Source organism: Tenrec ecaudatus, chromosome 4 (assembly GCF_050624435.1).
Source record: "Tenrec ecaudatus isolate mTenEca1 chromosome 4, mTenEca1.hap1, whole genome shotgun sequence".
NCBI classification, from domain to species: Eukaryota; Metazoa; Chordata; class Mammalia; order Afrosoricida; family Tenrecidae; genus Tenrec; species Tenrec ecaudatus.
In genome coordinates this window covers 81,056,385-81,081,300 of record NC_134533.1, presented here as the reverse complement: position 1 = coordinate 81,081,300, position 24,916 = coordinate 81,056,385, and the positions used below count along the sequence as shown (strand labels likewise).

Below are 24,916 nucleotides of genomic sequence, written 5' to 3'. Positions count from 1 at the left end.
CTGTCCTGTAAGATGGCTGTGAATCAGAATCAAGTCCATGGCTCTCCTGAAGGATTCCTGATGGCTAAGCTGCTGCTACCCAAAAGATCTGAGTTGAACCGACAAGCCACTCCCAAGGGAGAATGTATCTGCTCCCATTTAGTCTAGAAAAAACCTCAAAATGTCATTCCATTCTGCCCTGTAGAGTCGCTGTGAATTAAAATCGACTTGATGGCAATGAGTTTTGATTTGGTTTGAGTTGGTTGAGTTAAAGCCTCACCACCCTTGATTCTAATAAACCTTTTGGGTATACTTCTTCCAAGACAGGTTTGTTTGTTCCTTTGACAGTCCATGATACTTTCAATAATCTTCTCCAGCACCACAATTCAAATGCACCGATTCTTCTTTGGTCTTCCTTATTCAATGGCCAACTTTCACATCCATATGAAGCCATAGAAATACCATGGGTTTGGCCAGCCACACTTTAATCTTCAAAGTAACCATTTTGCTCTTCAACATTTTAAAGAGTTCTGATGCAGCAGATTTGTCAATACAATTTGTTTAATTTCTTGAATGCTACTTCCACGAGCATTGACTACGGATCCAAACAAAATGAAAAGTTTGACAGCTTCAATCTTTGTTTATCTTGATGTTTTTAGGTTTTCTTGTGTTAGTCCTGTGATGGGATTTTGTTTTTGCTTACACTGAGTTGCAATCCATGATGAAGGCTTCAATCCTTGATTTTTATCAGCAAATGCTTCCAGTGCTCTTTGTTCTCAGAAACAAGGCTGTATCCTTGCTTATCTCAGATTGTTCATGTGAATCCCAGAATTCGAATACTGCTCAAAATTCCCTCAGTGTCATGGAGCACATTCCCAGTAAGACAGAGTAGAAATACCCCTTTGGGTTTTTTTACAGGAAGAGAAAGTCTCATTTTTCTCGTGCAGGACTAACTGGTGGTTTCAAACTGCTGACCTTGTGCTTACCAGCCCAATGTGTAACGACGACATCACCAGGAGAGAAATCTTCCAATGGGATCCCTATTTTCACACTACTTGACAAAAAAATTCTCAATATATTTTGCTCTTACTATTTGTTTACAAGAGAACTTTGTCAGTATTTCACGAAGACTGTTGTTGTTTTTTAAGTGTTTCTTGTTTGTTTACTTGTTAATGCATTGGGGGTTTTGTTTTGGTTTCATCTCCTCTTCTCCGTGCAATCAAGAAAAAGAGACTTTGAATTTGGTATGCCTATTCATTAGCCAATGGCTGTACAAAACAATAAATAAGGAGGGAAAGCATGCAGACTGAGTGATATATTTAAAAACTTACAATATTAGTAACTATGTCTCTACATTGGTAAGACTTCTATTGCTGTTCGTGTTGGGCTTTGAATAGTGAGTGATTAAGCTTAGTCAATTAATCAGAGCACTATGAAAAAAAGTCTCCTTCGAAAGGTCATAGGTACTAAATAAAGTTTTGCTTCCCCAAATATCACATATCATTACCAAGTTTTTCCAAACATCAGATCTACTAAATAAGTGATTCATAAAATAATGTTACTTTCATAAAATGGTTCTGAAATAATGTAAAGTCACAAGAGCTCAACAGTGGACATACTAGAGTGCCTCATTTTTCTTGTGTGGGATTTATTTTAGTGTTCAGAGAGTAAAAGTATTTCCCATAATTCAGTTTAGTATTATATAAATGGATTTTTTTGAGATATGTATTAGTCAGCTTTGATTCTGAAAACTTGTCTCAAAATATGATGCCAACAAAGTAAAAGGACAAAGAGAAAATTGATAACATCATTTTCTTGGTCTGCAGTATGAACATCAGACTGAGAAAATTTAATCAATCCTCCTAGGCAGACAGTACAATGCTACTGAAAGGGTATCACTATGAAAATGTTTTATGATCCCAAAGAAGTCATCAACTTCTCTCTTCTCAGGTTTTGTGCTAAGAAATTTAGATCAACTTACATTATATACATAGAATCCTTGCAAAGATGCTTGCAATCATGCTTCCATTCTCTAGAGGTTTCTAAGTGCACCATGAGCATTTGATAGATATATGATACAATTAAGTGTATTAGTACCTTATCAGCCCTGTCTATAATTATTTCCTTGTCTTAGTGTGTAATTTTACATTATTGATAGAAAAAAACCCTATTAATGCTTAATTCTGTTTACATACGTTTTCTAAGGCACTAGTTGAAATAAGATAGAAGTTTGTTTTCATTCCTCATTATAAAAAAATCTAGAAGCAGGTAGTCCAGAAGCAAAAATCTGCCTCCACATATTATCAAGTCCAATCTTCATGCTCCACTATCCATGGTCCAAGATGATCGATGAAGCTCCAGCCATCGTGTCTGGTTTCCAGGTTAGCAGAAGGAAGCAAAACTGTAGTAGTCCCAGCTAAATCAGTGTTCCTTTCAGCTCCCATTCCAGGAGTTCTGTAGAATTCTTCTGCTTAAATTGTCATCAGCTGAGTTTATTCACAGGGTCAAATCTAGCTAGAAAGGAGTCTGAGAAATGAAGTCTTTACTACAGGCAAAGTGACCTTTGGAAAAGTGGGTTTATATTAATAAGAACGAAGTAAAGGGTTGTTTGGGAAGCATCGCAACTCTTAGTCACAGCCAGGGTCTCCACAAGAGTGGAAAGACCAGAAACCAATATCAGGTTCTTCTGTGTTAACCTAGTCAGAATTATTCTCCTCGAGTTAATGGAGCCATTTTCTTTTTAGGCTAATTATTGTTTACACAGCCTACTAATACTGGTGGCATAGTGGTTCTGGACTGGGTACTAGCCACAGGTCAGCAGCTGGAAACCACCAGTCCCTTGGTGGGAAAATACAAGGCTTTCAACTCATGTAAAGAATTACAGACTCATAAAGCCAAAGGGGCAGTTCGACCCTGTCCTAGAGGGACTCTGTGAGTCAGAATTAACTGAATGGCAATGGGTTACTAGGCCTAACAGGAGCTGGTGTCACAGTGGTGAAGTGCTCAGGTGTTGAAACCTACCAGCTGATCTATGGGAGAAAGGCATGCTAGTCTGCTTCCATCGAGATGTACACTCCTGTCACCTGTGCTCCCATATGACTCTGTTCTGTAGGGCCACTCTGAGTCCCAACCCACTTGATGGCAATTGATTTGGGTTTTAGGGGCTTTCTGAATACTCAGCCCTTGCCAAGCTGCTGATTTTTGGTATAGAAACCACTTTTTTGGTACAGACATGACTGTAATCTCCCACGAATAACTTTCTTTCATCAGGGATCTGTCTATAAAATCATGGGAAATATTTATTTATAAACTTGAACGTATCGATAATGCAAAAAAAAATCCCCCCCCAAAATATGAATTGAAGTTTGAATGTTTTATCTTTTTTGTTATAAAATTAGATAACACTACATTTGCCAATTCAACATCGTTCAATAATAGCATTTAACAGTGATTCTTGACCTTCCTAATGCCATGACCCTTTAATACAGTTCCTCATGTGGTGGTGACCCCCCTCATCCATAAAATTATTTTTGTTGCTACTTCATCACTGATATTTTGTTACTGTTATGAATCAGGCGACCCCTGTGAAAGGGTCATTCACCCCCCCACAGGTTGAGAACTGCTGATTTAATATCAATCAAATGGTAGAGCCATTATCGATGACAATTGCCAAATTTTTATCACCAGAAAGAGAAACTCAGTGTTTCCTAAATAATGAGTTAGCTTTTCTTCCCTCCCTTCTGTCCCTGGTAACTCTTCAACTCGGATCTCTCTACAGTTACCTCTGAGTATTTCAGATTTGTTGCTGTTAGGTTCCACCCAGTCGTTCTGGCTTGCAGTACTCCCATTCACCAAATACTACCCAGTCCAGACCCATCCTCCTAACTAGCCGCATGCGGGAGCCCATTTTTGCAGCCACTGCGACAGTCCTTCTCCTTGAGGACCATCCTCTATTTTGCTGCCCCTCCACTCTAACAAGCATGATGTCCTTCTGCAGTGACTGGTCTCTCTCAACAACGTGTCCACATATGTAAGGCGAAGTCCTGCGGTCCTCACCTCTAAGGAGCACTCTGGCTGCATTTCTTCCAAGACAGAGCTATATGTCCTGTTAGCAGTCCATGGTATTTTCCATAGTCTTCTCCAACACTTCATATTAGTAAGATCACACAATATTTGTGCTTGTTTGATTCACTTATTTCTTGCAGCACAATGTTTTCAAGGTTTATCCCCGTGGAGGTATGTGTTGGAACAACTTGTTTCTCTATGACAGAATAAGCTGTTGTCTGTCTACACCGTCTATTGTTTATCCACGCATCCATTGATGGGCATTGGGATGTTTTCACCACTGACCATTGAATAATGCCCAAAGGAACATGTGTGTCTGCCTGTGTCACTGCTGTCACATCTCCTGGGGCAATTGTGGCTGCATGTGTAACTTTTTTTGGAAGTAGCAAACCATTTTCTTCAGTGGCTGTATCATTTTTTTTCTTGTCAGCATCAGATAAGATGTCCAATTTCTCCACATCCTTGGAAACGTTTATATTTTCCGTTGTTGTATTTCGTTCCTCCTTAGTATGGATAAAGTGGTATCTCACTGTGGTTTTGGTGTATAGCTCCTTAAGATCTGGCAGTGTTTCATTCTCTTGTTCCTGAGATTACTATGGATCAGAACTGGCTCGACAGCACTCACACCAATACAACTTTTGGCTGATAATGAACGTGGTTTTTTTTTGAGACCATTGACCCTCCTATATTCACAGTAGTGTGTGTTCACGTTTTTGTCTACTTTTTATTGGATTATTTGTTATTAAGTTATAGGAGCTTTTTAAATAAACTTTAAATATCAACTTTTATCTAATGTATGTCTTCAAAACTTTCTCCCAATCTGTATTACTTTGTTGATAGTCTTTCAACGTATAGTAATTTTTCATTGTAATAAGATTTCATTTATCTATTTTGTCATTTTTGCTAATTATTTCAATATCATATTTAAGCACAAAATGAGGGGTAAAGGTGTATTTCAGAAGCTAACTGAAAATATTTTTCTCTTATATCATGTTATACAAAGTGAATAACTTATAAAATGAACTTACAAAAAAATATTTCAAGAAGCACACCAGCCTGTATGACAACGAAGTATTGAAGGGATCAGGTATCAGGCATCAAAGAGCAAAAAACCATATTATTGTAAATGAGGGTGAGTGCAGAGTGGAGACCCAAAGCCCATCTGTAGGCAACTGGACACCCCCTGACTGAAGGGTCGCAGGGAGGAGATGAGCCAGTCAGGTTGCAGGGTAGCAACAATGAAACATACAACTTTCCTGTAATTCTTAAATGCTTCCTCCCCCTGTTATCATGATCCCAATTCTACCTTACAAATCTGGATAGACCAGAGGATATTCACTGGTACAGACAGAGGATGTACACTGGTACAGATAGGAACTGGAAACACAGGGAATCCAGGACAGATGATCACTTCAGGACCAATGGTGAGAGTGTCAATACCAAGAGGGTGAAGGAAAGGTGAGGTAGAAAGGGGGAACCGATTACAAGGATCTACATATAACCTCCCTGGGGGATGGACAACAGAAAAGTGGGTGAAGGGAGATGTCAGACAGTGTAAGATAAGACAAAATAATAATAATTTATAAATTATCAAGGGTTCATGAGGGAGTGGGGAGCAGGGAGGGAGGGGGGGAAATGAGGAGCTCATATTATAAGCTTAAGTGAAAAGCAAATGTTTTTGAGAATGATGATGGCAACAAATGTACAAATGTGCTTTATTCAATGGATGGATGTATGAATTGTGATAAGAATTGTACAAGCCCCCAATAAAATTATTTTTTTAAAGATTTTTAAAATTTCAGGAATGATTTGGCAGCTGCTTTTTAAAGAGTTATTTTTTACTGTTATCAGTTGTATATGAGTATAATGATGAGACTTTCTTGGGTAGAGCAAAAGTCAATGTGCAGGGCTGCTCACCAAAGGTTAAAAATCTAAGTCAATGTAGGCATATCTTGGAAGAAAGATCAGGCTCTCTACTTAAAAAGAAAAAGGAAAAAATCCTCCATTAAAAGCCTGTAGAACATTCTGACACATATGGATTTGCTATGAGTAGACTTTGGCTCCAGGACAACTGATACTGATATCACTGGTTAACTGAACTCTTTCATTAAATTTTTCTTAAAATGGAGTACTGGTCTAAACTGAGAATATATGCCAAGTTCCCTTATGTAAGAAAGATTTGGACTATCACATTTAAAACCTAAAATTCTTCCTGTAAATGATATTCTAGTAAACACCATGATAAAACAAACACTCAATTGCAAAATACCTCCTTTTACCACTGAGGTTATAATTCTGAAGGACAAAACAGGCCTCTGTATTCCTCCTCAGTCCCAGAACTGTGCGGCATAAGGCAAGCAGATCAGGCTCTCTCTGCCAATATGATAGAGGTTTTTGTATTTGGGGAATAATGCAATTCTATAGACTGTGTGTCCCCTAATAATATTGTAAATTGGATACATTTTGTGTTTAATGCTTTGCTGATCCAATTATGCTACCTGCTTGCTCACCTTCCTATTAATTCAGGGAGCATTTATTGACACCTTTTATGTACCTGTTAGGGTCTATATTGGGTGCTTGATGTACAAAAAGAAATGAAACATATGGTATGCCTTCACTGAGTTCACATCTGCCCTTCTTGTATATCTTATAGAACCACTTGCTGCTTCTGGTGTCTCTTGGCCCCAAGGGGATGGGGCTGGCCTCCTCGGGATACCAACCCCATGGCCATCACCATGGTTCCTAACTTGCTCCTTACCTTTCCAACCAAACATCAACTTCCTGAACTCAGGCCCCAATCAACCAGATGATTCTTCCATTTAAATGCCAATTGTTAAGTTCTTATTTTAAAGGGAAGATATTGGCAGCAATATTGGGCTTATTTTGATAGATAAGTTTGGGGATTTTTTGTTTGTTTAACAACCAAGGACTTTTTTATCATGGCTCCTGGACTGCAATCATAACATCTATCTCTGACGATACAATGCATGCATGTAACAGCTACCGTGTAAAGTTGTTATTAGGTAAGGTCAGTATTCTTAGTTAACTTGGCTTAACAGAAATTTTAGTAAAATATGATTTCCTCTTCATAGAAACCTCCCTGAAATCAATTCTTGAGGGGCAACCTATATGAAACTATATGGAAGAATCATCCAGATCATGTAATCTATTAGAATCCTAGATAAGCTAAATTTCCCTATCCCTCCTCCCCAACACACACACACACACACACACACACACACACATACACACGAAATAGAAATTTGAGAAACTGAATGAATTTATTCACTTACGTACACATTTTAAATATATATATGTAATAGCTGCTATAGGCTGAGCTTTAAATGGTTAATAAAATAAATTCAGTCTCTGCCCTCATGAAAGTAATTGTATAATAAAAGTGTAAAATATTAAGCAAAGAAAAATATAATGTGATCTCATGCTCAGGCAAGTATCAACAAGCCACTGTAAAAAATAAAAATAGCAAGGTGTCCTGGTCAAGATGGTAAAAGAAGATCTCTCTAAAGTTAACATTTCACAACTAATGAGACTAAAGTTTAAAAAGGACCCATGTCAGTGGCTCTCAGAATTTTACATTTCTGCCTAGATTGTCCAAATAAGAATGGAATGAGCAGGGGGACTCGGGCGATATTGAGCTGTAGCATACAGATTTAGTGGTTCAACTACCAGCCAAATTTTTAATTTCTAAACTGAGACCTTGCTTCCCAACGTGATTCCTGGTCTTCACGCTGTCTGTATCAAGCCCATGGATCTGTTTTGGATTTTCACTTTTGCATAGAGTATCGTGCCACTGGTTGTGTAGCGGCTGTTCAGTGTGTGTGCTGACCATGGCTGTTTTCTCTCCCTTTTGTCGCCAGGCCTCCGGAACCTGTTTACAGCACTGTGAACAAGCTATGTGACAAGCCTGCTTCTCCCAGGCACCACTCCCCTGTGGAGTGTGACAAAAGCTTCCTTCTCTCCTCGCCCTACCCCCACTACCACCTGGGCCTGCTCCCTGACCCTGAGATGACCAGGTACTGCCTGCACTTGCTCACTTCATCTTCTCCAATTGCATGTACTTCCTCCAGGATGAACGGGGAGAATCCACCTCTGCTCACACCCCTCTCCCTTGACATCTTCTGCACCATGGAGACGCCTGTGCCTTTGGTCTCTTTGGGGAGAAATTAACTATCTTATCCCCTTCTTTTAATTTTTTATGGTGTGATCACTATGCACTCAGACATGGTCACATGATACCCTTAATAGTGTTGGTTCCCATGTGTTTTAATAAGCTAGTAATTGCATTTTTTTTCCAGAAGAATTCATTTGGGGTGTAATTAGCACCACTTTTCCTCATATAGAAGGATAAAAAAGACAGAATTTGGAACAATATTTAATAAATAGTATCCTCTGACCCTACTAGATATTCTGATGCAGGTCTCCCCAGAACCTCAGGAATAAGCAGATGACAGATGGTATTTGTGTATTCCCACAAGACAAAATTCTTAGAAATAAGTACTGTCATCATCATTTAATTGATGAGATAAGTCACTCCCAGAGATACTAAGCAATGTGTCCCAACCACAGAATTGGTTGGTTCTATCTACCCAAAAATAACATAATGTTAACATTTATATTATGTTAGTATGCCAGATGTTGACTTTATTACTACCATTTCAGTGAGATACGGTATTACCTGAAGGATGTGACATTGCCAATTAATAGATGGAGTCTAGATTTGAGCTTAGAGCATGTTGAATCTTTCTAAGCAAATTACTCAAGTGTAAAAGTTGGACATCATTCTGCATTAATATTTTAAGCATATGTGTAGTAAATAATAAAATTTAATCTTCTCATAAATAGCTAGAGTTGGAAATTGAGGAAAGTAAGGAAAACAGAATGCCGTGTTCCATAGGGCTGTTGTCACATCCCTTGTGTGATGGGGTGCTTACATAGCTAGGCCTTCAGACTAAATATTTTATGTATCCTCAAAGTATTATTAGGGCTGAGAAAATATGAAGGTTGGAAAGATACAAAATGAAAATGAAACTTTTTAGAACATCATCTCTGTTTTTAATATTCTCAAAGGATGCATTTATAAGTCAATTGCTAGACTCTCCAGGGGAGATAGAAAAATTTAAATTATATCTAACATGTCTGAAAATAAATAAGAAAACATTTTTGGTATATAATCTACTGGGGCATTTTCACTAATTCATAATGATGAAACTGAATAACATTTCAGAATGCTTTAAAAATATTGATGAACTCCTATATTTTCATATTCTTAAAAAGTTGTAAATAAGACCACCTTGATACAGTGAACTATATAAATTTGAAGCTAAGAGGACAAAGTCATTGTGGCCATAGGGAAATGTGGAAACATACACACCTACATAATGACTTTCTAATAATTATGCATCACTAACCAGCTACATACGGACACCTTTCCTCTGTGCCAGACCTTTCCTTAAGCATGTTTTAAGAAGTATTGCTTTCAATCTTCATGTCCCCAAACCAAACCAAGCCCGCTGCTGTTGAGTCGATTCTTAGTGGCCCAAGACGACAGAGTAGACCATAGAGTTTCCAAGGCCGCCATCTTCGTGGAACTAAGTGCCACATCTGTCTTAAAAAGTGGCCAGTGGATTTGAACCACTGACCTGGTGCAGCTCCTTAGCTACTACACCACCAAGTCTCCTCTTCATGCTCACAGACACCCTGAAAATGAGCAACACCTCTGGGTGTACAGATGAGGACAGCAAGGCTCGAGAGGTGACATGACCCATCCAAGATCATCACTAATAAGTGACAGAGCTGCGATTCACAGCAGGTGACCATTCGCCTGGATAACCGTTTGCACTCAACACAGCAGAGGCCTGATGGCATGCTCATGTTTGCTCACTGGAGAAATCCACCAATCGCTTCGATTTCTTTTTCTCTCCCTTCTCTATTTTTATCCTGCCTTCTCGGTCTCAATACTTTTTGTTTTTCAAGTTTTCAACCCACACTTTTCCATCAGCACAGTGACATTGACTTCATTCCACCTTCCTGGTGATTCTCCAGCGTTCCTCCTAGGCCTTCACCAATAAGCAGATGAAAGATGGCGGCTTTGGGGTTTAACCACCCAATCAGATGGTTTAGAGCTTACTTTCTATACTCTGTATTATGAAGCACAGTTTTTATATTGTCAAATTAAAAATTACATTATATTTTTAAGATTATTGTTCAAATGACACACCCTCACCAATTCTCTTATGCAGCAGCCCTTGCCTCCCAGCCTCCCACTCCATTGGGAATTCTATTTCTAATGTCTTTTTTCTCATTTTTCCCTTCTTTCTTTCCTTTTGGCATTATTCTTGTTCTTTTTCTAGAGAGGTAAATATTTATATTATATACAAAATTAAGTATATTCAAACATAATTATAGGTAATATATAAACATCTACTAAATAAATATATATTTCATATACATACATATATATATATATATACACACACACACACACATTTGACAAAGAGTTCAATTTCACCACCCAATTTCTGCTGCTCCTGCAGACATTCCCAGGTCAGTAATAGGCAGGTACTTCTGCCCCATTTGTTCAGTCAAAATATTTGGGAGTCTTCCTGAACCATGGACAGCTTGTTCTCTCTCACACCCATTAAGTTCCATTGAACCCCCTTCAAACCATCTCTTATCTACTCATTTTCTGTACTTTTATCCCCACTGCCTTAGTACAAGTCCCATCATCTTCTACCCGCAATAATCTCCTAGTTGATCTCACTGCTTCCACTATTGTCTTCCTGTGCTATTCTCCCAAATGCAATCCAAATGGTCTGTTAAGAATATAAATCAGAATTTAGAAAGAGAAGAAAACATACAATGGCCTATAAGCCAGAAGCCCTGAGTAAAATTTTTTTAAAAGAATATAAATCAGATCATTTCACCACTCTTTTACATTTATAGACTATGCAAAGTCATTAACCTAGGTTCTGCATAACCTCTGCCTGTCTCTGAAACCTTATCTCATTTGCCTCTTCTCTTTACTGACCACGGAAACCTGGTGGCATAGTGGGTTGCACATGGGACTACTAATTGCAAGTTCAGTCGTTCAAAACCACAGCCACTGTGAGGGAGAAAGATGAGACTTTTCATTCTCATTCACATTGCAGTCTTGGCCATCCCTTGGGGACAGTTTTGCTCTGTCTTACAGGGTAGCCATGAGTCAGAATTGACTCGGCAGAGAGCTTTTGTCTTGCTTTTGCCGACCGCACCACTGACCTCAGCTGTCCTCTCTATTTCTAAGCTGCACTAGGTCTCGGCCCTCTCTGCTCTTCACACATGCTCTCTGCTCTCCCCAGGGGCTCCTCTTGCATTTTGCCTTGTTAAGTTCTGGTCATCCTGGGTCTAAATTCAAATAGTGCATCTTCAAAGAAGCACCCTGACAGAGAAAACCTCTCTTCTTTCTGCGATAAAATTCAGTCATTTTTGATGTACTTTGGGTTAAATGATATTTAAAACTCAATCCCTGTTTTACATGCTACAGTACTGTAAACTCCATGGGTGGAATTTTGTCTCTTTTGCGCAATATTATCTCCCTAACTCTTAGCACAGTGCCTGCCTAGCACAGTATTTTTGAAGGAATAAACAAGCATAGAAAGAAGGCCTGTAGAAATCTAGGCAGATACCAGTTTCAGGAACAGGCCATACTTCAGCTGTGCTTTGTCCAGTTTTTAGTAGAAACGTAAAAAAGCTCCATGGATGAATGAACGAGTGCATGTTTGGTAACAAGTAACAATAGGTTTGAGTTGCTTTGTGTACTATACTCCACACTTTAAATTATCTTGATGGCCCATGTCCACATGACAGATAGGTAGCTTTCAAATCATCATTAAGACTGAGCAATTCATTTCAAAGATTGTTTATTACTTCCTTTCTTAGAGAAAATTTCCTCTCTGAGCAAATGTTTCTGGAAACTCAGCTAATAATTTAGGGATGCAATTCTAGAGATCTAGGTTCAACTGATGTCCCCATAGCTTGTATTTTGCTTCTGTTTTGTTTTGTTTTTTCTTTTTTACTGTGACCATATATAACTATTGGAAGCCCAGGAGATAAGACCTTAGAGGTAAATAGGCAAGCCCTTCTCCAACATCAGTTGGGTTATGTTCATGGGTCCATGTTTTAATTCTGCACATGAACATAAAGTTATCCTGGGATCTTCTATATAAGAAGGATATTATAGAAATGTATCTATCAATTCTTTCAACCAAGATATATCAACCACTGACAAAGTATTGTATCAGAACAATTTTGTTCAAAGGTAAAAGCTGAAAAGGCTGACCAAAGAATGTTAAGATGTGCCTAACCTTGAAGTGTGTTATGTGGTGATGTATGTTTATCAGAGCATTAGATAAATGCCATTTCTGCCTCAGATTAGTACATGAGCTAGCATGTGCTGTTTTACTCCCTCAGTGGCTTCCAGAATAATGGTAGCAAGTCCACAGAGGCTCTTTGAGTCAGTGACCTTGGTAGCCATGGAAGCAAGTCCACAGAAGCTCTGAGAGTCGGTGACCTTGGATTTCAGTGGGAATACTTCCGTTCTCAACTATTTGAGTTGATAGCATGCATCTGTACACAGTTTGGTTCTGTAATATCATCTAAAAGACAACACACAAAGTTTACATTTTCCTTAGGAAAGCACTTTCAATCACTTGGCAGACTGCCAGTTCTTAAGGCTGCAGATGATGTTTCAAGTAGTTGACTTTTCAGACCTTGCAAAGGCAAGAAAAGGACAGAGCCTGGAATCAAACTATGAGCTAGAGTTCTATGAAAAACAAATGAGATCGCTGTTGGCCACTTGCTGTGTGTGCGTCCTTTTAATTTAGAGTTGTTTTGATATTTTAATTGGTTTTTCTCATTTGGGAGAATGGTAAGTCATTCTACTTTTGATTTTTCTAAAGCAAGAATAATATTCTTGGTCATTTGCCCAACACATATGGAATATTTTCATTTTCCTTTTACATAGATGTCCCTGATTATTGCTATTTTGCAGTTCATAAACAGAAGATACTATGAACCAAGTCAATTAAAATATATTGGCAGATTTGGGATAGGAAAATATGGTATAGGCTTTACAAAGCTCATAGACATATGGAATTAAAGATAAGGGCATTTTTCCCCACAGTTTTTCGAAGCCCTTCCTTAAATGATCACAGATATTGTCTTTTCCCTTGAATAGAAGGGCTATTTATAGATGTTGGACATTATTCTGGAAGCCAGGAATTCAAAGGTGAATAAGATATATCTCTTTCCTTGAAGCTGGGAATTCAAAGGTGGATAAGATATGTCTCTTTCCTTAGGGACTCATCAACATGTAAATGAAGAATCACTATGCATAAAGATGTTCATCTGCTATGCATAATGATGTTCATCTCCTTTTCTTTGGTGTAACTAAAATCAGATTAGTACAAGAGGTGGTGTGATGGAAGCTAACATAATCTAAGACTGTCCTTCCTACAGAGATGTGAATATCATAAAGGGGCTATCTTCCATCTATACCTTGTTCTGGTTTCACCCACTTCTAATCACTTAAAAACATTAACTATTGGAAACTTAACCTCACCTCTGCATAGGTTATCAGCAAGTCTACAGGATTCAGAGAATCTACATTGATAATTCATCCCCTTGTAGAAATTGCAAAGTTCTCAGTCCAAGCCACACCTTGTTTTTTACACAGAGCCAGCCTGAGATCAGCAGGGCTCAGCCTTGAGCATTATGGGACCCTACTAATGCACTGGGCTGCTAATCAGAAGGTCATTGGTTCAAGTCCACCCAGAAGTACCTCATAGGAATAGTTGGGTGATATGAAACCTCCATTATTGAAAGGCCTATAGATCACAGTTCTACTTTTACATGCATGGGTAGTGATGAATTTGAGTTGATTTGATGGCAACTGGTTTAGGTGTTTTGTGAGTTTGGTTTGGTTTGGTTTGGTTGGAGGAAGTATCTTTCAAAAACTGGGAAAACAAGATTTTTATCTTTATAAAATAATGGAAACTTTACCCAGGCGTTTAATCTGTTAAGGAGCTCTGGCAGCATAATGGTTACATATTGGGCTAAGGGTAAAGGCAGCAGTTCAAAACCACCAGCTGCTCTTCAGGAGAAAGATGGGGCTTTCTATTCCCTAAACAGGTACGCTTTGGGAAACTTGCAGGGGCAGTTCTACAGTGTTCTCAGAGGCTTGCTGTGAGTCAGCCTTTACTCGATGGCAGTGAGTCTGGTCTGGTTAATCTTTTAACTCTATCAAAATCAATTAATCTACACTCAAAATATGACTTCCAATCACAGTAATGCTACAGTAGAAGTCCATATGAGGGCATCCAGTTGAGCAAAGGGCAACACTTCATTCTACCCTCGGTTTTCTTCGCAAAGTGGTGCTTGAACTGAGTCTTGTAGGAGCCCACTGAGTTCACCAGTCGGATGCGAGGACGAATGTGTCCCAGGTACAAGGAACAGCAAAGAGGGTGGTAGGAGCTTGGTGCATGGTGGGGCTCCACGTAGTTAAGGGTGCCGAAGGAGTATGGGGTGCCTCATAATGTTGGCAACATGGTGAATGGGTGCCTTACGTGTCCAGCTGGAGATCTGGGGTTTTATGGGGATGATTGAGGAAGAGTCTCAAAGCAAAGTAAGTGCATGCTCTGATCTATGTTTTTAGGAAGGTCGCTTTGCCAACAGTAGGAAGATAACTAGATGGGGCAGGATTTTCAGACAGGGAAACTTTCAGTCAGTCCCAGTCGAGGGTAACAATCATGAAGATATGAACTAAGGCTATGAAGACAGACAGGAGTGAGTGGATTCCGAGACGTTTATCCAAGAGAATGAGGGTGGTTAGCTGCCTCAAGGGAAAGACTTGACTGGCTCTGGGCATTCACTCGATGGTGATTGCATTACTCCCTAAACACACACATGCACACGCACGCACACACACGCATGCACACACGCATGCACGCACACGCACGCACACACGCGCACTCTGTAGAGACAGTGAGCATCTTGTCCACGATAAATACACCTCAGCGTAGAACTGTGGAAGACCATGGAAGGAGAGGGAGAGAAACATAGGAGAAGATCTCTTGTCTGAGTTGGTGACAATATGACATTCTGGAGGCAGGAGGACTTCCGTGCTCACTACCTGTGATGCCATCCTTGGACTCTGCTGACAGCGTGCTTAACTGAGAACTTCCCTTTCCCCGAAACCTCTATGTGCTCATCAGAAAACTGCAAAGAATTTGTTCTGTGCTTTTTTTCCTCATAGAATTGCTGTCGCGAGTCTCAAGGGAAATCGAGCAAATAAATTTTAAGCAGGCATTATCCTCATTAGTCATTACTAATTGTCTCCATATGCTTATTCTAAATTAAAGCCTCCATCTCAAGTATATTTATTTTTATTGCTATTACAAATCAGGTAAAAACTGTTTATCAGCACAGCAAATCCCCTGAGGCTGTCGGAAAGCTGCTGCTGCTGAATGTGCCTGTCATTATTAGGGGCAACCTTTTGGGTAGCAAAGTGACATTTTGTTTTTCCCGTTTATCATTACATTTGGAGGCTCCCTGTAAAGAGTGGCATATTTACCAGACCACATGTAACTTCACACTCACATGAGATATTCTTATTTTTCATCCAACACGTCACAGGGTTTGTCTTACCTGACCTGCTGAGGAAAGTAGACCAATGACCACAGCTTCTCTGCAGCAAAGGTTCAATGTCAAGTGATTGCCTGTGCCCCTCTCTCTTATAACAAGGCCAACTGCCCTGCCAAATGGTGAGCCCTGCATTCGAACCCCATCAGTAGCAGCGCCTGGATTCAAACCAGGGCATTCTCACCATCACCGCACAGCACGGCTCTGACTCGGTTGACCTAGCTCACCTCTCTACTCTGCCCCTCGGCTCTGCATCGGTAGGGGAAATTGGAGCCATTTTCCAATGTAATCTGAGAAATAGCATCATTTTAAAAAGGAAAGAAGATTGGCAAATTACTGACCTTTTCATCCCTTAAGAGGTTGACAGAACTTTAAAGAACACTTAATTTCATTTTTAATTTAAACTAGGAATGTCTCTAGGCATGCCTCATCAGGCACAACCTCTTCCTGAGTTTATGTACCAGAGTGCTCTTCAAAGCCGTCCCTGCCTTTTTGAAGCAGGTGATCCACTAAACCCAGCTTGAACCAAGGATGATGACCAAAGATGAACGCCATCTCACAAAGGCACAGAGGCCACTTTTGCCGCACAGGGTTTTCCAGTCCCCACCCCCCTCACTGCAGTGCAATGCACACTAAGATTCCCATGGAAGGAAACTCCTCTGTCTTCTAAATCATGGGTTGCCAAACTTCATTGACTTACTGCTCCCTTTTAAGAAAGACAAAAATTGCTCAGTGACCCGTTGACCATTAAAATCTTCTGTAGTATAACCCACAATCTAGGGTGAGTTGTGGTCTCTGGATTGCAGCCCTCGGGCTCATTCTAGTGTCTCCCACCCCGCCCTGCCACGGGTCAATACCACAGACCCTGGAGACACTAAGTGGATATCATCTGTATGTAAATATAGTTTGAATACATGGTATTTCTGATTTAATGTCCTTTTTTGGTGTTCCTTCATTAAAATGTTCTTTTACTGAGAGATCAAAACTTCATAAAAGCTTTCATTTAATTTTTACAACTCCTGCCAGTTAGTTTACATATCGTATTTTGTGATGGTACAGTAAGAAGTGAATCCAGATTTATTTTATCAAAAAATTCCTGCTCTGTAATGTTCGACTAATTCAATGACAAATGAAACAAAATGGAATCGATGTGATTTATATATGACAAACACTTACTTAATCTTGTATGGACGTTTTCCTTTAATTTTGAGATAAATCTTCATATTTGCATCAGTAACCATCATGTTGGAGGAGCTTTGTAGTATGGTGGTTAAAGCACTTGGCTGTAAACTGAGAAGCTGGCAGTTCAGACCCACCCTAGGGCACTGGTGGCAATCTGCTGGTGTCATGGGGTCGGTATGAGACACTTCTATTCTGTCCTCCAGGGCTGGAATCTACTTGATGGCAGTGTGTTCACCTCCGTATTATAAGAATTAACATAACATCAAAAGCAGTTCTCCATCGAGACAAAGGAGCTGTGGGAAAATGCTATGTTGTGCAACATCTCTATAGCAACAAAATTACAGGCAAGACTGCAGACCGTACTGTCACGGCAGAACACCCACAGCAAAGACATCAGCTACAATCACTAGCTCACATTGTGTAGTGAGTGTTGTTATGTGCGAGGCATTTTGCCAGAAATCATTAATGTTTATCTTCTCATCGACCTATGAGGTAGATTTGAGTATTCTGATTTTACAGAAAAATCACAGACACGGTTTGACCAACAAATGGAAGCAGTGGGAGAGATGTTTGAAATTGAGTCCATTCTTACTTACGTGTGGAATGCTAATTTAATGATAGCAGAAACAGCACCTGTTCTGGCTACTGTTATGCTCCCAGGACCACAAACAGGATTTGGCATGAAGTGTATTCGTAGTGACAGTAAGGATGATGATGAATTGTAATGGTCTTAATGATTGAGAGCATTCATACACTCATCCTGAGGTCGTCCACTGTACTAATTACCTGATAAAATCCCTAGAGGAGGTGGTGGTTGTTGTTATTGTTGCTGTTGTTGCCATTTTGCAGATAGGGAACCTTGCATCTCTAAAAGAAGGTAAGCTGCCTAAGGTCTCCCGGGTACAATTCACTCCTAAGTAGGCTGGTGCCAAGATTTGTGTTTTCCGACGTCTCCCTTCACCCACTTTTCTGTTGTCCGTCCCCCAGGGAGGAGGTTATGTGTAAAGATTTGTGTGTTCAATATGGTTAATATTTGTAAAATATCCATCTAGTTACATATAACACGAACATATTCTGCTTAAGTATTGAATTCTAGATTTCAAATGGTTTTGTTGTTGTCAGACTCTGCCAAGTGTGTGCAGAGCCAAAACGACCCCATGCACACCCCCGGCTGGCCCTGGGCCATCCCCAAACTTGTTACGTGGGAGCCCATTGTTGCAGCCACTGTACCAAACCATCTCATTGAGGGTCTTTGTTTTTCTGTCCCTGCTTTCACAAGCATGACGTCCTTCTTCATTTATACACTCCTTATCTGCAGGCCATCCACTCTACTTATTAACTGATAAAATCCCTGTAGGAGATTGTTGTTGGTGGTGGTGTTGCCATTTTGCTGATAGGGAACCCTACATCTCTAAAAGAAAGTAAGCCACCTAAGTCTCGCAGGTACAATTCCAATAATGTAAAAGACAACTATTGACATGGACCTCACCAGATGTAATACACAAGAATCAAATTGAGTGCAGCTGTCGAAAGACATGTTGGGGAAACCTGATATCATCAGCCAAAACATGACCAGGGGATGGCTGTGAAATAAACCATCAAATGCTCCTATATAAATTCAGGCTGAAGCTGAAGACAATTGTACTTTGAGTGTTTTCCAAGCTGAGCATCTCATTTCTGCCACTATATCCGACAATGTTCTGCTATTCATATCTTTTTCAGCAGTAAGTCCCTCAGTAGAGGACAGTATATTATATGACAGCCTGAATACATAAGTATCTCAGATTGAGTCTGGAATGAACTATTGTTAAAAAATAGTTGTAAGAGACTCTTTTCCTCCACATCCTGGAAGCCTCTGTTCGCTGGAGTTGACAAGTCCAGTCAATAGTGAACGGAGATGAAGATTAGTGTTTGTAGCATGGGAAGAAGCGCTATGTAAGCCTACACATGTTTATCTCGAGATCTAAATATTTAAAAATTTCGACTTTTGTTTTAATTAAGGGATCAAAATTTCCCCTGAAAGGATAGAAATGAATCTTGCACTTCCATCTTTAATTTACTTTTGTAGACCTTCAGCTCATATGAAGTTTAAAGCATCCCTGAGTAGAGTTTTAAAGTCAGCAGGGATATATGTTTCAAATTGAATACTAAAGCCTGAGAACATTCTATTCCAAAAATAATAATAATGTATTAGACTGTGACGTACAAGATCAGCAGGTTGAAATGACCAGCTGGGCTTTCTGCTCCTGCAGAGGGTGATCGTCTCGAAGCCCACCAGGGCCGTTCTCCGTGGCCAGCTAAGGAGCACTGTGACTTGGCATCACTCCACAGTATTGAATTTTTTTGTTCTGTTGTTTTACAGAGACTACTTTAAATCTGGATGTATAGGGCATTTAAGCAACAATTTAACATTTTGTAATTGTGGCACAGATGAGGAAACTGCTAATCAAACAACAAATGTGTATTAAGCTCCTACGATATAGTTGACATTTGGGAGGAAACGAAAGTCAGACATAACTGAATCATGCTTTCAGGGGGGTTAGAGGCCACAAAGCCCGAAAAGTTTCTTTTGTGAATCTATCTGAGAGCCACCAAGAATGGAAAGAAAAGGAAAAAGCCTAGAAATTAAACATGGATTGCATTCTTAAGTGTATATGGGTTGTAAGGCATCCTGGTGGCGCATTGGTTTTTGCATTGGTGTGTCACTTGAAAGGTCTGCAGTTTAAACCCGCTAGCCACTCGGTGTGATCAAGATAAGACTTTCTCCTCCAGGAAATTTGAATTCCATCCTCTTGAGTCAATATGAGTAGAAATTGGCTCAATGACAGTGGGCTTGGTTTTTTTTAATACCGTGTGCACGTTAGTTAGATCTTAGCCTTTATTTCTTTGGTTCCTTCCTGAATTACCCTAAATATTACTCCTATCAGTTCATTTTCATTTAATTCTAGGCATTCTGAGTCTTGTGTGGAATCTGAAGTTCTGATGACAGTCTTGATCTCTCTCTCTTTCCAGCACTCTCCATTCTTACCTGAGCAACTACATGAAAAGTTCTTACTCTCTGTGGAATCTGCATGACTTTGGGGTGTTGGGTCACAATGACAGGCATTGTGAAACTCTCCTTTCCTTTCTTGCAGCTCCCCTGCTGATTCATTTGTTCTCCTAGACATCATTTCCAGACTCTATCAATTGTTCTCCCACAGGACACCTTTACCTAAACTCCTTACTTGCCCCCCACATGGATCACCGGTTCAATCCAGTAGAATGATGTTCTTCCAAATGCAGGTCTCCTCCCTTTCCACTGATGGCAATTCCAGGGTTGTAGGCGTATAGCTTGTAGGAGCCAAGAAGTGGCTGGCAGGGACAGGGTGGGAAGCCTGCCTTATGCTGCTGCTTCACAGTTGGGGATCTCACGTTAATACCAAGATCGCCTCTATAGCCCAATGGTGGGTGCTAAGTGGCATCAGTGACTACTTGAGGCCTTCTCTTGTCCTTAAGGAACACAAAAAATAACTGCCTTTTTCCCCAGGCGATGGTCGTGGAATTTCCTATTCTACCTCCTATCATCCAGAGAAGTTCTGTTCCCTACCTGATTCCCTTCCCTGATTTTCATATTGGAGTATTCTTTGGGGCTTTGTTTGACCCATAAAAGCTGCCATTAATCTAAGCTCTTTCTCAGCAGAGAAATAAAAATGATAGATGCAATGCTTTTTCTTGTTTAGCAAGATTGGCATCCAATTTCAGGAACATCAAACAATCCATAAAGGATGATAGATTTATCTATATAGACTCAGTTAAACACAGAGAGATAGGGTAGGCAGTGAAGTTAGGGGGATAGATAAAAGGTTTGATTCCTGGCCCTTGGTCATGCTTTAGCAACTGATCACATCCCATTGGTTAAGGGATCTTCTAAGCTTGTGGTCAAAGACCTATAAATTATAGCTTCACCATGCTCTTTATCATTTCTGAAATTCATTTCTTCACTCTCTGTAAATGGCCCCTGATTATATTCCAGATCTTTACTAGAATGTAAATGAGATTCTTCAGTCAGTACCATGGAGTCCTTTGCCATACCCTAAGCCAGTGGTTCTCAACCTTCTTAATGCTGTGACCCCTTAATACTATTCCTTATGTGGTGGTGACCCCAACCATGAAATTATTTTTGTTGCCACTTCATCACTGTCATTTTGCTACTGTTATGAATCGGACCACCCCGGTGAAAGGGTCATTCGACCCCCTAAGTTATCTCGACCCACAGGTTAAGAACCGCTGACCTAGGCCAAGTAGAAATCCACCTGGGTTTAAAAGTCAAAGTATTTTTAGCCTCACTTCTGCCTTCTCTCTCCAGGTACAGAGGTGTAGAGACCCAGAGGCCCAGAGCTAGCTTCACAGGGGGCTTGTGAATTTTGATTCAAGCATTTCCATTCCATAATGCCCAAGGGAACAGAAGCAAAATGAACTTCAAGAAGAGCCCAACTCAGTTTTCAAATTTCTCTTTAGTAATAACCCTCTAGAATGTGAAAGCTCTTTCTGGGTAGACACACATGTGATCCATGGTACACGTGAGTGCATATTGAGCATCAGAGGAACAACATGTCACAGGTGCTCCCAGTGACAGGGAAGAGTACACCGCCTAGCTCAATGAGGGCCTTCAGGTTTAGTGAAAGTTCTCCAGGCCCAAGGCAATGCAGAAAAGAACCACTACATGGAAAAAATCTTGAGTCCCAATATTAAATGTACATACACACAGCTGAAAATAGAAAGCTTACCCCAAACCACACAGTCACATAAATTAGAAGCAGATTCAAGACCTGAGCTGGGGATTCTAGATACTAGTGATTTTTCTCACATCCTACTTTATAGCTTTGAACTAAGTATATTCGTCAGGATTGTTTGTATAAAGAAAGATTAGCCATCATAGATCATGCTTGGATGGAAACACAACTATTATTAACAAATATACTTTAATAGATATGATTGGGATGGGAAGAAATCATATCTTTTTATTGTTTAAAGCAAGTCGATTTTTAATAAAAATTTTAAATCCTCGTTTAACCTCAGTAGTTCCACTCAGATATATACCCCAAAGAAATGAAAACATACGGACACCCCAAATCTTCTGCCTGATTTTTATGGCATCAGTATTCATTATAGAAACAATGTAAATGTCCAACAGCTAATGAATAGGTAACTAGCATGAAGAGTAGCTACATGAAGTTACTTTCAACTGTAGAAAGAATGAACTACGGAGACATACTGCAACATGAGCTCACCTTGGAAATATGCTAAGGGAAAGCTAGTCCCAAAGGACCACCTGATTTTATGAACTGTCCCCCATAGGCCAATCCACAGAGACAGACAGTAGACACAGGCTAGAAGACCTGTGGCAGGAATGGAAATAATGGGTCATCATGGGGCCAAATCTCCACTTAAGGTCATGAAAAAATTTAAAAATTAGTTTAGGATAAAGACCGCACAGCTCTATTAATATGGGGGTGAATAAAGTATTGCTGCCAGGCTTCTAGGTCATGCATGTCTGAGGTTATTTTTACATAATGTGTTCAAACATGTTTCCTTAATTACCAGGTAACTTCAGACAAGTTCTCTCAGTCATGCACTTGGTTTAGTCTCCTTAGGCTGTCTTAAAAAGGAAAAATCCCATTCAAACAGGGGCTTCTGGGGGGACTTGCTGGGCTAGACCCATTCAGGTCTGAGGAGTCAACTCAGAAGGCTATGATAAGTGTTTTGTGGGATTCCAAACGGATAATATTGGCAGATTTCCTTGAACAGAGAGAAAAAGTTTGCATTGGTGAGAGAGAGAAATAAAAAAACAAACAAGAAAATGGCGCTGAGGCATTTTTCCCACCGTGGCCATGCACCTGCGTGATTTTCTTGGGGAGCAAAGGCCGTGCTAGAAGAATTTCTGTGGGAAATCTCACCCTGTCCACCATACGGTCCCGACTGTGATGCTCCAGACTTCTTTTGGTTTCCCAAACTCAAAGAACACTGAAAACAAACATGATCCCAGTCCCTTAAGGATGCCAACACTGTCTTCTTAATGCAGTGTAAATCAAAGAGCTGGGGATTCTTCAGGGAGGAGTTACAGAGATGAATCACCGCTCCCCTCACCCCAAACTTCACTTGTGAATTAAGTGAGGGTTTGCATATGATCGTCAATTTTGCATTCAACAAGCTATCAAACCTCCCAGTGTCTTTCCCGGCCCTCTTCCTTTCCCCCTCTTGTAATCTATTACATTGCTCTTCCTCAAAGCTAGCCCCCGTCTGCCCTCTAACCTACCATTTCCCCTTTCCTCCCTCATTCTTTTGGTATGAAAAATGTTTCGGCGGGGAGAGTTTTTGTTTTGTTCACAGTGATCTCATAGCAATATTTGTCCTTTTGCATGTGACTAACTTCACTCAGCCTGTCCTCTAACTTCCTCCAGGTCAGGAGGTGTGTCATCATCATTCCTTAATGGTGTGAGTAATGTTCCATTATGTGTGTACTACAGTTTACCCACCCTTCCATGAGGGGCATTTGGGTTGTTTCCATCTTACTGCTCTTGTAAATAGATCTTCAATGAACAAGTTATGTTTTTCTCTGTAGGGTGTATACCAAATATCAATATTTCTGGGTCCTACGGTATTTCTATTCCCAATGATGAGACAGTGCCACACTGCTTTCTACAGTGGTTGTCCTGTTCACGGTCCCACCAGCAGTCTACAACGGTTCCAATGTCTCGGTGTCCCCAGCAGCATTTGTTGTTTTCGACAATTGTGCACTTTGCTATCAATTCAGGGATGAGATGCTACCATATTGTTTTCATTTGCATATTTCAGATGCTTCTTTGGGTTCTTTATTTCTAAATCAAGTTGAAATGTGATCATGAGCAATTTCGCCATGTTTTCTGGCTGCCTGGATGTCTTTCTGATAAACTGTTCACATCATTTGCCCATAGTTTAATTGGGTTAGTCATCTTTTTCTTGAAGTGAAGCTTCATATAGATTTTGGAGATTGGTCCCTTGTCTGATATATCATTACCGATTTTTGCACGGTCTGTGGGTTCTTTATTTTACTTTTTTTGGTAGAAGCACCACTATCAAGAATGTATAGATCTACATGAAGTATGTGTCAAAAACAGCAGCTTCATATTTTAATACTTTGCCTAATAAAGGTTTTATAATTCTATAGCAATATTTTTACTTCAAATACTAAAATACTGAATAGTTCACTTTAAATTAGTGAATTTATGGTGTAAGAAATTTAGCTCAGCTGTTAAAAAAATTCTCATCTAAAGTTAAGTAAATCTCATAGTAGTGATGAAACCATTATGTCCTTATAATATCAAATATCCAGATAAAATACTAGAAAATTTTAGATGACCTGCCTACCCTATGAGAGATCATTCCAGTAGTAAATTATTCAGAGGGCAAAGAGCCTTAAAGACAGCTCAAATATTTAATAATGCTAGTAACTATCATTTACTGAAACCAACTGCCAATGAGTTGATCCTGACTCATAGCAACCCAATATAGGATCTCCACGATTGACTATTGATCGTGGCGGACAGCCTCATCTTTCTTCTCCCAGGGTGGCGGGTGGGTTTGAACTAGTGGGTTCGCAGTCTGGTGTGTAACCCACAGTGACATCTGGGCGCCTTCTCATCTATAAGGCCCTATTTTTCTGCAAGTTGTCAGCAAACATTGCCACTAATCTCCATAGTAAGTGCAATAGCAGTCATATATCTCTATGTTACTAATGAAAATACCATTCAGAAAGCTTCAGCAATTTATCCCAGTTTAGAAAGCTAACAACTGGAAGACTTGAACTTGAAATCCAAATCCACTGGTTGTCACTAAACCACACTGTCCTGAACATAGAGTGAATTCTTAATAGCATCTTTTGAAATGAGTGGAATCATCCTGACTACCTCCCCTACCTTATGTCTCATTCATTCTTTAAAGCACTTGCCAGCCCAGTCACCAAACCATTTTACAA

The 24,916-nt window shown here is 39.9% G+C and overlaps 1 protein-coding gene across 11 annotated transcripts in view; it reads left to right on the top strand.

The window, feature by feature from the left end:
- DLG2 (discs large MAGUK scaffold protein 2) overlaps window positions 1-24,916 on the top strand; it is a 2,300,776-nt gene that overhangs the window by 1,801,374 nt on the left and 474,486 nt on the right. For 7 of the 11 annotated variants that reach the window (XM_075548681.1, XM_075548686.1, XM_075548690.1 and 4 more), the window contains one exon: window positions 7,923-8,078. The exons of the other annotated variants lie outside the window; for them this stretch is intronic. In XM_075548681.1, the coding sequence (XP_075404796.1) occupies window positions 7,923-8,078 (156 nt within the window). The remainder of the gene's footprint in view (window positions 1-7,922; window positions 8,079-24,916) is intronic. 11 annotated transcript variants of the gene reach the window in all.